General features: G+C 38.5%; 2 protein-coding genes and 1 long non-coding RNA gene across 3 annotated transcripts; 2 read left to right on the top strand and 1 right to left on the bottom strand.

Annotated features, from left to right (window-relative positions):
* The first annotated feature begins 6,162 nt into the window (after positions 1-6,162).
* On the top strand, positions 6,163-7,100 carry LOC135631987 (uncharacterized). Its single transcript, XM_065140202.1, has one exon. The coding sequence runs from the start codon at positions 6,298-6,300 to the stop codon at positions 6,826-6,828; it is 531 nt and encodes a 176-aa protein (XP_064996274.1). The 5' UTR covers positions 6,163-6,297; the 3' UTR covers positions 6,829-7,100.
* Positions 7,101-7,355: 255 nt separating this feature from the next.
* On the bottom strand, positions 7,356-9,089 carry LOC108952137 (uncharacterized). The gene is made up of 3 exons (XR_001976711.2): positions 8,719-9,089; positions 7,655-8,600; positions 7,356-7,440 (listed from the first exon to the last, which is right to left on the bottom strand). It is a non-coding gene; the product is annotated as an uncharacterized LOC108952137 (long non-coding RNA).
* Positions 9,090-9,386: 297 nt separating this feature from the next.
* LOC135631986 (small ribosomal subunit protein eS6-like) lies at positions 9,387-12,328 on the top strand. The gene is made up of 6 exons (XM_065140201.1): positions 9,387-9,520; positions 9,681-9,745; positions 10,816-10,873; positions 10,960-11,068; positions 11,151-11,423; positions 11,911-12,328. The coding sequence occupies exons 1-6, from the start codon at positions 9,515-9,517 to the stop codon at positions 12,147-12,149; spliced, it is 750 nt and encodes a 249-aa protein (XP_064996273.1). The 5' UTR covers positions 9,387-9,514; the 3' UTR covers positions 12,150-12,328.
* The last annotated feature ends 80 nt before the right edge of the window (positions 12,329-12,408 follow it).

Raw genomic sequence — 12,408 nt, 5'->3', positions numbered from 1 at the left:
CAAAATTTTTAGAAAGAAATTGTTTTACCTCATGCAGCAAATCCTTATCGTTGGTTGCAAGCAAAATATCATCTATGTATAAAACAAGAAAACATATTTTACTTCCACTAACCTTCTGGTATATGCATTGATCCATGAGATTTTCAACAAATCCAAATGAAGAAATCACTTCATAGAATTTAAAATACCATTGGCAGGAGGCTTGTTTTAAGCCGTATATAGACTTCCTAAACTTGCAAACCAAGTGCTCACCAACACTAGAGGAGAAACCTTCGGGTTGTTTCGTATAAACATCTTCCTCTATATCTTCATTAAGAAATGTTATTTTCACATCCATTTGTTATAACTTAAGGTCAAAATGAGCAACTAATGTCAAAATAATACGTAGAGAATCTTTCTTAGATACAGGAGAAAACGTCTCCGTATAATCGATTCCCTCTTTTTGAGTAAATCCCTTTGTAATAAGTCTTGCTTTATATCTCTCAATGTTGCCTAACGAATCTTTCTTAGTTTTAAAGACCCATTTGCAACCAATAGCCTTTACTTCATTAGGCAACTCTACAAGATCCTAGACTCCATTGCTCATCATCGAATTTATCTCTTCTTTCATAGCATCATGCCATAAATTTGATTCTTTACAACTCATAGCTTGTGAAAATATTTCAGGATCATTTTTGGCTCTAATATTATAGTCAGATTCTTGTAGATATATAATATAATCATTAGGAATTGTTGATCTTTTATTTATAGTAGATCTTCTTAATGTTGTACCAATGTTTTCATGTGGAACTTATGGTTCAATTAGTAGTTCAGGAGCTTGTTGTAATTCCTGAACTACTTGATCTATTATAATACTATCAACAACTTATAAAATTTCAATGATTGGTTGTTCAGCATTAGTTTGTACATCAGAAGTGCTATGAACTATAATCAATCTATCATTTGATGTGGAAGGTTAAGATTCTATATGATCATGCGTAGAAACTATGTTCCTGAAATAATCACTCCCACTAATCACATCATTCTTAAGAAATTTAGCGTTTCTTGATTCCACAATCCTAGTTGTATGAGATGAATAATAAAAATTGTAACTTTTAGACTTTTCGGCATATGCAATGAAATACCCACTAATAGTCATCGGATCCAGTTTATTCTCTTGTGGATTATATATCTTGACTTCAGATGGACATCCCCAAATGCGCATATGTCACAAACTCGGTTTCCAACATTTTCATAATTTAAATGGTGTCTTTTGGACAGCCTTGGTTGAAACTCGCTTTAATATATACACAACCGTCTTTAGTGCTTCAGTCTACAAGAACTTAGGAAGATTGGAGTTGCTAAGCATACTCCGCACAATGTCTAATAATGTTCGGTTTCTTCTTTCTGTAAAACCATTCTGTTATAAAGAACTAGGCATAATGTATTGGGCAACAATCCCATGTTCTTGAAGAAACTTAGCAAATGGACCAGGTGCTTGTCCATTTTTAGTATATCTACCATAATATTCTCCACCTCTATCTGATCTCACAATTTTAATTTGCTTACCACATTGATTCTCAACTTTAACCTTAAAAACTTTGAAGACATCCAATGCTTCATTTTTGTTATGAAGCAAATATATATACATATATCATGAGTAATCATCTATAAAGGAGATTAAGTATTTCAGACCATGTATGTCCATGTCTGGACAACATATATCAGTATGAATTATCTCTAATAAGTCTGAACTCCTATTAGCACCCTTTTTGGACTTATTCGTCTGCTTTCCCTTAATACAGTCCACACAAGTCTTAAAATTAGTAAAATCAAGAGTACTAAGTACCCCATCTTTAAATAATCTCTTAATTCTCTCTATAGAGATATGTTCTAATCTTCGATGCCATAATATAGAGGAGTCCTTATTAATATTACACCTCTTAATGCCAGCGTGAATATGCATTGAATTTTGAGTATTATCATTTTATAATAAAATACAGTAAAGACTATCAGACAAAATACCATTCCCAATATAATCAGATTTATATAATAAACAAAATAATGTGTCTTTAAAATTAAAGGAATACCCAAATGGTACAAGTTTGGAAACAGAAATTAAGTTTCGTAAGAAACTTGGTACATAAAAGGTCATTTCCAATTTTAAAACAATACCACTACTTAAAGTTAAAATGCATGTTCCAATTGCCTCCATATGTGAGCCCATCTTATTTCCTGATAAGATGCTTTGCTCACTTCCCACTAGCTTCCTTAGGTTTTGCATGCCCTGTAAAGAGTTTATAATATGGATTGTTGATCTAGAGTAAATCCACTAGGTGTTAATATTAACATTGGCCATATTAAATTCATAACACACAAATGAGGTTGGTTTACCTTTCTTTTTATGTCATTATTAGAATTTCATGCATTCCTTCTTCATGTATCCCTCTCATTTACAAAAGAAACACCTTGCTTCTTTCTTGATATCAGCTTGGGGTGGTATTTTACCTTTTCCCTACTGATGAGCTTTCTGATTGGCTTGATGTTTGTCAGTTTTGTTCTTCCCGCGAGTGGTTACCACTAATGCATTCTCACCCAAGTCCATCACTAGCCTCTCTTCTTCTTGAACACACATGGTCATTAATTCATTGATTGACCATTTGTCCTTATGTGTATTGTATGAAATTTTTAAAGGGTCATATTGAGGTAGAAGGGTGTTCAAAATATAGTACACCAGGACGAATTCTGACATATTAATCTCGAGTTTCTTAAGTTGAGCCACAATATCTCGCATTTGTATTATATGCTCACGTACTAGCTTTTAGCAAGTCTCGGACATTTTCATGCTAGTCAATAGAACCACGTATGTCATCAGTTATCTTAGTTTTGATAAACATCACGCTGAGCCGATTGAAAATTACATGCTTATGTTAAAATTTGAAGCTTAATAGTCTAAATTACATGTTTTACCCATGTGAAACATGCCAAAAAATATGAATCTCATGACATAAAAATTGTCCGTGGACTAAATTCTTAATTCAAATAGATTCAAATGGTCTTTATGATAAAACTATAAAATTATATTTCAATTCATAATCCATGTGGGTAAATTATAAAAATAATCTGATATTTTATCCTAATTAATTATATTAAATATAATAAAAGATCATATGAGATAATAATTATTATATGAAATATAATCAGTCACGATATGATATCTAATTACTTATGTGATCCTTATTTTAACTTTATATATAATTTTAATTAATTAAGGATGTTGTGACTAATTTTTAATTAATTAAGATTATATGGATCACTAGATATTTTAAACATAAAAAATTGACTCATAAGCATAATTTTATATAACTAAATATGCATATATAATATGAACATTTTATCGACTAAAATATTGAAAATGATATTTCCTCATGATTTTCAACAAAATATATCAAGAAGTTTCCAAGAAGAAACTAAAATCAAATCATTTTCATGACAAAAAAAAAAAAGAAAACTATTTCGTATCAAGGCAGAGGTCAAAAGGCTCTCATACCAAATGTACGAAATCATTGAAGCCAACTTGTGTTTCTAAATTATTATAATAGAAACACAATAAAAACTGATGCGGAAACAAAATAGCGTACCTACAACCATTGTTGTCAAGAATTTCTGTAGAAGTTTCTTCTTGAACTTTGGCACTTCTCGACTCAAAACTCTTGCTTTAGATGGTGTAGGAAATCCTTTTTGCTTCAAATAGATGATTAAGCCCATGAACCAAAATTCTCATATATATAGATGTTCTCCCATCAAGAATATTTATTATCACCAACTCATAATGTTCAAGAATTAATTCAAATTTGTAACGTTTGGACCACAATAAAGAATTTTAATGACATTAAATATTTAATTTAATAATAATGATTTCATGTATAATGAATAAAAAACTGAAATTAATAATAAATAAATTATGAAAAAATTAATAATAAATAAATTATGAAAAAAATTAATAATAATGAATTATGAATTTTAATGAGAATGATTATATTATTATTAAATAAGATATTTAATAATAACGGATACATTAAATTAAGAATCAACGAGAGCAGGACCACTGCATGTCCCACCAATAGTAGATTAATTAATGATTGGCTTAACGGGTGAGGATTTGCTGTAATGGTGATTTCTTGGCCTAATCATGATGCACCCAATCGATCATCACAATCCAAACACCACAGTGGTGGAATATGTCGGCTCGATCTTTCTATGGCCTGAAAGAGAACTCTTCCTTTGTATTTCTCATTGGTAATAATTTAAAGTTTCTGTTAATTAATTAACAAAAGGAAACGAAAAAATCATGCCAAATCAAAGACTCGACGGAACCAATTTGTCTAATCGATTTCGACCGATGCGAGACCAAGTCAGAACAGGTCGGTGGTAGCGTGCGCACGTATGTTCGCTAGTGATACGGAAATTATTTTTGCCTATTACCATAGCTTCCCATGTGATTGACGATGGTATGGAACAAGAATCCGTCATATTCCATGACGGCTTACGGTCACAGGGCGTTTCGATTCCAAAGGGGGGGGGGGGGTTGCTGTTGCATCAGGTTATATTATCTATCTTTCTATTACACATTAATCCATCTCAAAATCTTCTTAACTCCAGTATCACAGGAATCTTGACCTCGTCAAGAAGAGGCACCCTCGACGTAATAAGCCTTGCTCCAGGAGGAGAGACGTTTGCACCTTCACTCTTGTTTCAGGAATACTTCTCACGCAGTAGTCAGTCAAATCTCGGAATTAGATCGGACTAACCTTCCACCTCGACAGAGGCTACCGACACCCATAAGTAACGCTCGCGAGCTATATCCGTCACCCACGTGGGAACTACTCTCGACGGCTAACCAATCACACCCTTCTCCGGTTTCTGGCCAGGCTGGACCGCACCCCTCGTGCGGACATGTGGACTCCAACCGGTACGAAGACTTTGGAGTTACGCGTTTATTTTATTTCACGGGAGGTCCCGCGTTCCTTGCACGTGCGTGGCTCCCACTTGTCTCACGACACTCGACGCCCGTGTCATGCGTGGACCTGCGTGTCACCATACTTCACGTGTCAGCACGATTGATATGTGTCACACGCGCTCCCTCTGCCCTGCGCCGAGACTGTTTCGGACACCCTCATCCGATACCCCAAATTTTGAGGTTTCTGACCGCGTGTCGAACGATTAAAATATGGTCAACAACAGGAATCGCAAGCACTGAGCTCACCAACCGATGGGGCGGCGTCGGAACGCGTAGCACTGTAGTGCTGGGTATACAACGTGCCTACACTGGAAGGCCTTCCCCCTGTGCCTGGGTCCCACGTGTCGGAAGCGGGTGACGTTTGGGGTCCTAAGACGGGTGCGTCGGTCATTGGATTCACTTTATATTTCTTTCTCCTTTTTTGTTTTTCCTGCGACACGTGGGGTGGGAGGGGGTGAGATGAGGTAAAGGCTGACGTACCTCACGCACGTGCGATCCCGGTCGACGCCTCGCGGTTGCTTCGACGAGATTGCGTCTTCTTATTCACTTCTTCGGCGCCGGTTCGTGTCGGTAACGGCCGCGTCGGCTCGGTGAGGGGCATCGACCGATGTTGCCCGTCCGATCACAAGTGACACTGTCGGGGTCGCTCGATGAAGCGATCTTGGCCGTTCGTGCAGTTGATAAGGAAATGGACCGACTCGGTCAATCGTGGAGACCGCGTTGGAGTCTCCGGCTTTCTCTGACTCAACCATCAACCAAAATTATTAGGTCAGAGGCAGACAAAACGATAATTATTATTAACGACGATAACCTTAAAGGATAATTTTGATGCATCATAAAAAAAAAAAAAACTCGTTATTAATTGAGCATGGTCAACAATGGATGCAGGGTGACCAGAGACAAAGTCTCTTTCTGGAACTTAATTAATTGGATATAGGATGAAAGGAGACATAATTCTTGACCTGCCCTTTTTATTTCCTATGGGATGTTCTGAGTCCGAGTCACAGTTTTTCAGACTAAATGCTATGCTTAGGTACAACCTTAGCTCACACTTTAAGTAATAGCATCGGAGTGCAAGCTGATCAACATCAACATAGGCTGGTGGGTCCAGGTGCCACTTCTAGACTTCACGTAGTCTACCACCAGATGATCCAGGAACACAAGAAACGATAGACAACCCAAGGCCAAGTGCCAAGAGAAATGTGGAAAGATGAGAAAGTTGGAAGCATCCTAGAAGCTCACCTCCTCCTTCTCTCTCTCTCTCCGTGCGAAGAGTCCATGCATGAGAATCAACTGAGATGGAGATGCATATAAGAGATCAGAGAAAGTTGCAGTCAATAAGCCAGAAGCAGATCATGGGGAGGTCAGAAATAGATGGGAGGTGCAGGAGGCACCCAGAGCACAGGCAATCCAGAGGGGTGTGCCCCTTCTGCCTCAGGGATAGGCTCTCTCAACTCTCAGCCTCTTCTTCTGCCACCACCACCCTTTCCTCTGCCGCAGCCACCTCTTCTCCAGATACCAACCTCTCTTCTGCTGCTGCCTCCCCTCCCAGTCAAGTCCACAACAAAGGCTTAAGGCTCCTTCTCAAGCCCGGGCCGCTGAAGAAGAGCCGGTCGCTGGCTTTCGTGATCGGCAGGCTGAGAGAGGAGGACAAAGGGAAAAAGAAAGAGGAGGGGAAGAAGGAGAAGGATAAGAAGAAGAGGAAGAAGGGGGGCAGCTTTTGGTCTAAGATGGTACTTGGTTCAGACAGGAGGAAGGAGGTGGATGGTGATATGTTGCACTCCAGGACCATGAAAGAGAAGACTGCTACTAAGTGGGCTTTATTCTGATGTATGTTCCCTTCCCCTTCATCCTCTAACCCTGCAACCCAAGGAGAAGATAAAGAACAAAAAGGATGGTCTTAGTATATGATATACTAGTTCAAAGATTTAGAAGATGTTAAGCCCTTTTTCATATGTCCCTTGTTGTACATAGAAATTTCCCCTACAACACAGTTTGTGCTTATTCTCTTGAGAAGATTATATTGAATGTAATAGGGATCTTGTAAATAACATAAGGGCTATCTGATATTCACTACAATTAAAAGTTTCAATTGAGATCAGGGATGCTTCTTATTTATGATTGCTTTGAATAGATTTGTTTGTATCTTTTATAGAACAAAACCAAATTTGAACAGGTAATCTTCATCACTTTTAAGATATGGAATTGACAAGTCAAAACATGGTAATGACATCCAAAGGAAAATCCTTGTTCCTTCATGACCAAATTGGCAATTGTATTGATGGCTGTTGGGTATGAACATATACTCTGACTTGAGATCTAAGCAGGAGGATAGGGAGCTAGACAGAGGAGCATACCTTAAAAGGTTTTCTGCATCTTCATCACATCAAATCGATTACTATAGTTCAATAAATTCACCGATCTATAGGACACCATCTAAACTGCAAAATAACACAACAAAATGTTAGTACAAGGGCTGTTGCAGTGCCAGATCACAGACATAACTAGAAGTGCTTAAAGGCTCATCTTTGTTTGAATTTAAGAACATGAAACTCATCCTTCGCAACACCAACAGATAGATAGCAAAAGCTCAGGTCCCACCTTTGTGAAATTAGGCTAAATTATTTCAAAAGAAGTAAAATGAAAAAACGGCACCTCTTATCAGACTTTCATCATCATCTGCAATTCCTTCAAGAAATTTGCGGCACCTGCATACCTCCTCTTGATCTGACAAAGTACCAGTCACTAGAGCGAAATTAACAGCAATGCTGTTTTGAGTCCTACTGAGAACTTTGTTGTCATTAATAATGATCATGCAAGGAAACTGAATGTGGTGATATGATATCTGTAGATGTTTTGGTTATCACCACCTACTCCATTTCTAATTTGGTCGAAACCAATGTCATAACATCATGAGACAAATCGTCAGAGCACAACAAAGGTATCTAGGAGTAGGAGTAATAAAGAAGAACAAGGACTAAGGTCAAGGACAAGCACAAGAACAATTAACTAATGGGAAAAGCACATACACAACAACCACCAAGAGTATCAGCTCCTTTGCCACGAACATTAATAGAATGACACAAGCCAGGATGTAGAGCATATAAGAAAGCATAGTGACCACTAACCAGAATTAACTCACAGAATGCAATTGACCAAAATATAAACAGAAGAATCAGCTCAGGTATCTTTGATACTATCTCATGATACCATCTCTTTGAAATTATTTGCAGATTCAATCCTGCTTGTGCTAGAATTACTTTTAACTCTTACCTGTTATACATATTTCTTTGGGCTTATCAACAGTGAGTTCACAGTGTAAACATATTATCCATGTTTTTGGTGCCTGAATTTGAGTGACCACCACCGAATTATTTGAGGATCGAGTATAAAGATTCCATGGCACAACCACCTCAAAGAATAAAAGAAACTTGAGGAGAACATAATGAATGGCATTTTGAACACAGGAATCTACGAGCAGAAGAAGATAAAAGCATGCGTTGTGGAACCTTGTAATGTTCACTTGCCTCATAATACTATCACATACCTCCTGTAAGTTATCCTTTTAACACAAAGACAACCAAAAAGCCGAGAGCTGTGCCTGCAGAAAAAGAGGCGAACTTGTGATCCTCAAAACTCGTCGATCTCTAGAGACGAACATTCTGCAGAAGAGATTCTGGGAATGAATCCGCAACCGGAATGAAAAGAGAGGAGCTTACTCAGCAACAGGGAGATCCAGAAATCAAACAGCAGCATGAAAACAGAAACCTATCCCCATCCGATGACTAAAACCAAGGATGCGATGTGATGGCTGAAGGACGAAATCGATCAGAGCTTGCTTGTCTCGCGAAGAAGGCTGGACGTTGATGGGCTGCGAAAGGACGCAGGCGGAGGTCGGCGGCATGTCGGCCGGACTCCACTCCAACCATCGAACACCTGGTCGGCAATCGTCCTGGGTGACAAAACTATTTGATGCGACCAGATCTGGCGCGGCTGAGGCCAAAGGCCAAGCGCCGTGCGCGCGTGGACGGACCGAATGCTGTGTCAAGTTTCTCTTAAAGCCGGACCGGCGTGTGAATACCGAATACCTTATCAATTAACATAGAAAGACATTAGATGAGAGCAATCAAATACGCTTTTTTAAGCTCACGTTGAGTGAAATTTATGACGAGCATATTAAATACTAAATACTATTAAGAAAGCTATTTAGAAGATTGATCGAAAGGCGTTTATGGCTTTTTATACCCTACCACAAAAAAAAAGAAAAAAAAGAAAAAAATCAAATCTTATCTGGTGATCAGAAAGGATGAACGGTGGAAGCCATTCGATCAGGCGCAACGATGAACGGTTCAGATTGAAGATCCTTAGCTTCGTAAGTCTCGCACCTTCGCTATAAATTAGGGTCAATTAGGGAGCGCTCTAAAGGGCGCAGAGAAACCCTAGCGGCGGGGACGATTGGCGATAAATCTGCTGTCGTCTCTCGCGTCGAGGAGGCAAGGGAGTCTTTGATCCGAGATGAAGGTATGTTGGCAAGCGGACGACGGTTTCCGATAATTCTTCCCGAGTTTTTTTATTGTTCGTGCCGGAAGTATGAGGCGCGACGAAACTTGTTACGTTTAATTGCTGATTTGTGGAGGATCTGAATGGTTAATGTTGGTCTTGGTGTTGTCTCCTTTTGCAGTTCAATATTGCGAATCCGACCACCGGGTGTCAGAAGAAGCTCGAGATAGATGACGATCAGAAGCTGTAAGTTCATGTGGTTTTTGGAGTATCATGTCGATGCTTTGCGTCTTGTTTATAGATCGGACTTTGTTGTTGTATTGTATTATCCTGTTCCGCTGGTTAATTTATTTCATTGTATTTCATGTAACAGGGCCAACATATATCATGTAGTCTTGTCTTGTGATCTTTCTTATTCATCCGATCGATGCAAGTTATTGATAGAATATGTTGGATTTGGCGCTATCTGTTTGAGTGTCATTATCGAGAGGGATTTTGAAATAGTGCATGTAAATCGTTGTTTGTGGGGGTCATTTTAGTTTATTTAGATTATAAGATTTTTTTCGTAGGAAATAATTGCATCAATTTGCTGAAACTATGTTTCTATGGTTGTTTATGCCCACATGATTGGTATGCCTAAGTTGATTGTCAAATATCATCGGCTATTTCATTGATTTAAAATGGTAATGTAAATGGTCAGAAATCATGCTGTTTATATGAAATATGGGTTTGAAATGATTTCCTTCAAGGAAACTCTGGTTTTTTGGAAGTAAGTTATGCCAAGCATTTCTTCCAGTTCTTTGAGAAGAAAAGCTAAAAACTTTCAGCTATAGTTTATAAAATTCTTTGGTTGCGTCTGATAATCATCTCGACCATGATTTTCACCTGACAAAAGAACTAGCCCAGGTGTTCTGGATATCATTTTTTCCTCCCAAAAACACTTAGCTCCTGATGCTGATAGTTAGTAGTGGCTGTAAAATATATGTTGGACTACCAAGATATCTTGATTGACACTATTTGTTACAGTTCTCTGTTGCTTTAGTTCTTTTTTTCCTGTTAATATTTTTTGTTTGTTATATTGTCAACTAATGTATTGTCTCTTTTTACCTTGTTATATAAGTCTCCTAATATTGTTTTTACCATTTAAAATTTCGGAATTCACAGAACCTATTACTTACAATTATGCTCTGTATGATTTCACTGTGTGGTCATATGATACACAACTTTTTTATTATTTTTCAGATTTTTTTTATTCTTGTATAGTGCTATAGTGGTTATAATGAACATGAACTATGACTTCATAATTTGTTATGCAGTCGAGCATTTTTTGACAAGAGGATCTCTCAGGAAGTCAGCGGGGATGCCCTTGGTGAGGTATGTGTTACCCGTTATTTTTCTGTAAGAATGCTGGTAAAATAGTTTATGATATTAAAAATGTAAGATGTGCAATTTCTTACCAGGAATTCAAAGGCTATGTTTTCAAAATCATGGGAGGATGTGACAAACAAGGTTTTCCCATGAAGCAGGGGGTACTCACACCTGGACGTGTTCGCCTGCTGCTGCACAGAGGCAATGATAAATTGTTATTGGTTTTTGCAGCCATTTGGATTATTCTCTATCTTGTTTTCTGACTTTAGTTAGTTTGTCACAGGTACACCTTGCTTCCGTGGGTATGGCAGGCGTAATGGGGAGCGCAGGAGGAAGTCGGTTCGTGGATGCATTGTCAGCCCTGATCTCTCAGTTCTGAACTTGGTTATTGTTAAGAAAGGTGAGAATGATCTTCCAGGGTTGACTGATATTGAGAAGCCCAGAATGAGGGGACCTAAGAGAGCCTCAAAAATCCGCAAGCTATTCAACCTTTCCAAGGAAGATGATGTCCGCAAGTATGTCAATACGTACCGCCGAACCTTCACAACAAAATCAGGTTCAGTTTGACATTACCAGACTCTTTACCTTATAGAAGATGTATTTTTCTCATTGCTATGTTGTCTTGCATGCCACATGAGCTACTATACTATTGTTGACTTTTGGACTAAGTTTTGCTAGTGCTTGTGAGCATCATCTTGATTTGCACTTTGACTTTTTCTTAAGGATCTTGCTGTCACCATAAAAGCATCAACACTAATGATTGTAGTTCTCTTTGTATTTTGTAGTGCTTGAAATTGCAACCATCATTGTTGGATGTCTTTTTAGACTTTGTATGTTGTTTCCAGTAGAACATCGGGTTTGATGCGTTAGTGGTAATAGGCATGCAGTTAGAAACTACTGTGACGCAATGTTATATCATGAACATAAAATGAGGGATACTTTGCCATGGATGGTAAGCCATGAGATGCCTGTTATAAGTCTTTCCTATGGGATCCTTTGCCCGGTTTGGTTGAATCGTGCTGATTCAGGTTTCATCTTTGCAGGCAAGAAATGCAGCAAGGCACCCAAGATTCAGAGACTTGTGACGCCATTGACATTGCAGAGGAAGCGTGCCAGGATTGCAGAGAAGAAGAAGAGGATCGCAAAGGCCAAGTCAGAAGCAGCCGAGTACCAGAAGCTGCTTGCCACCAGGCTAAAGGAGCAGAGGGAGCGTAGGAGCGAGAGCTTGGCCAAGAGGAGGTCCAAGCTTTCTGCTGCCTCCAAGCCATCCGTTGCAGCGTAGACCTTGTTTTTCCCGAGGGAAATGTGTAGCTTAAGCTCGGAAACTGTTTTGCCGTTTGAGATGATGCAAACTGATCGGTGACTTTTCTCTTTTTAGATGATGGAGTTTGATCGAACGATTTCCTCCAAATGCTTTTAGCAATTTGGATGTTGGATCTAATACGTTGTTTGGGCTGTGCATATTGAATGCTTCGTTTCTATTTGCGAATTAATAGGTTGTTTGATTGGTGTAGGGTTGCAGATATTGTTGACATTTGATG

Source organism: Musa acuminata, chromosome BXJ3-2, assembly GCF_036884655.1.
Source record: "Musa acuminata AAA Group cultivar baxijiao chromosome BXJ3-2, Cavendish_Baxijiao_AAA, whole genome shotgun sequence".
NCBI lineage: Eukaryota > Viridiplantae > Streptophyta > Magnoliopsida > Zingiberales > Musaceae > Musa > Musa acuminata.
The sequence above is the reverse complement of the archived record's forward strand: the minus strand, read 5'-3'. Positions and strand labels throughout refer to the sequence as shown.

What these genes read in the sequence shown, in the direction of transcription:
- LOC135631987 (XM_065140202.1), top strand. Translation starts at nt 6,298, where the DNA reads ATGGAGATGCATATAAGAGATCAGAGAAAGTTGCAGTCAATAAGCCAG.
- LOC135631986 (XM_065140201.1), top strand. An exon ending in ATAGATGACGATCAGAAGCT is followed by an intron (nt 9,746 to 10,815) that starts GTAAGTTCATGT and finishes TTTGTTATGCAG; the next exon opens with TCGAGCATTTTTTGACAAGA. An exon ending in AACCTTCACAACAAAATCAG is followed by an intron (nt 11,424 to 11,910) that starts GTTCAGTTTGAC and finishes TCATCTTTGCAG; the next exon opens with GCAAGAAATGCAGCAAGGCA.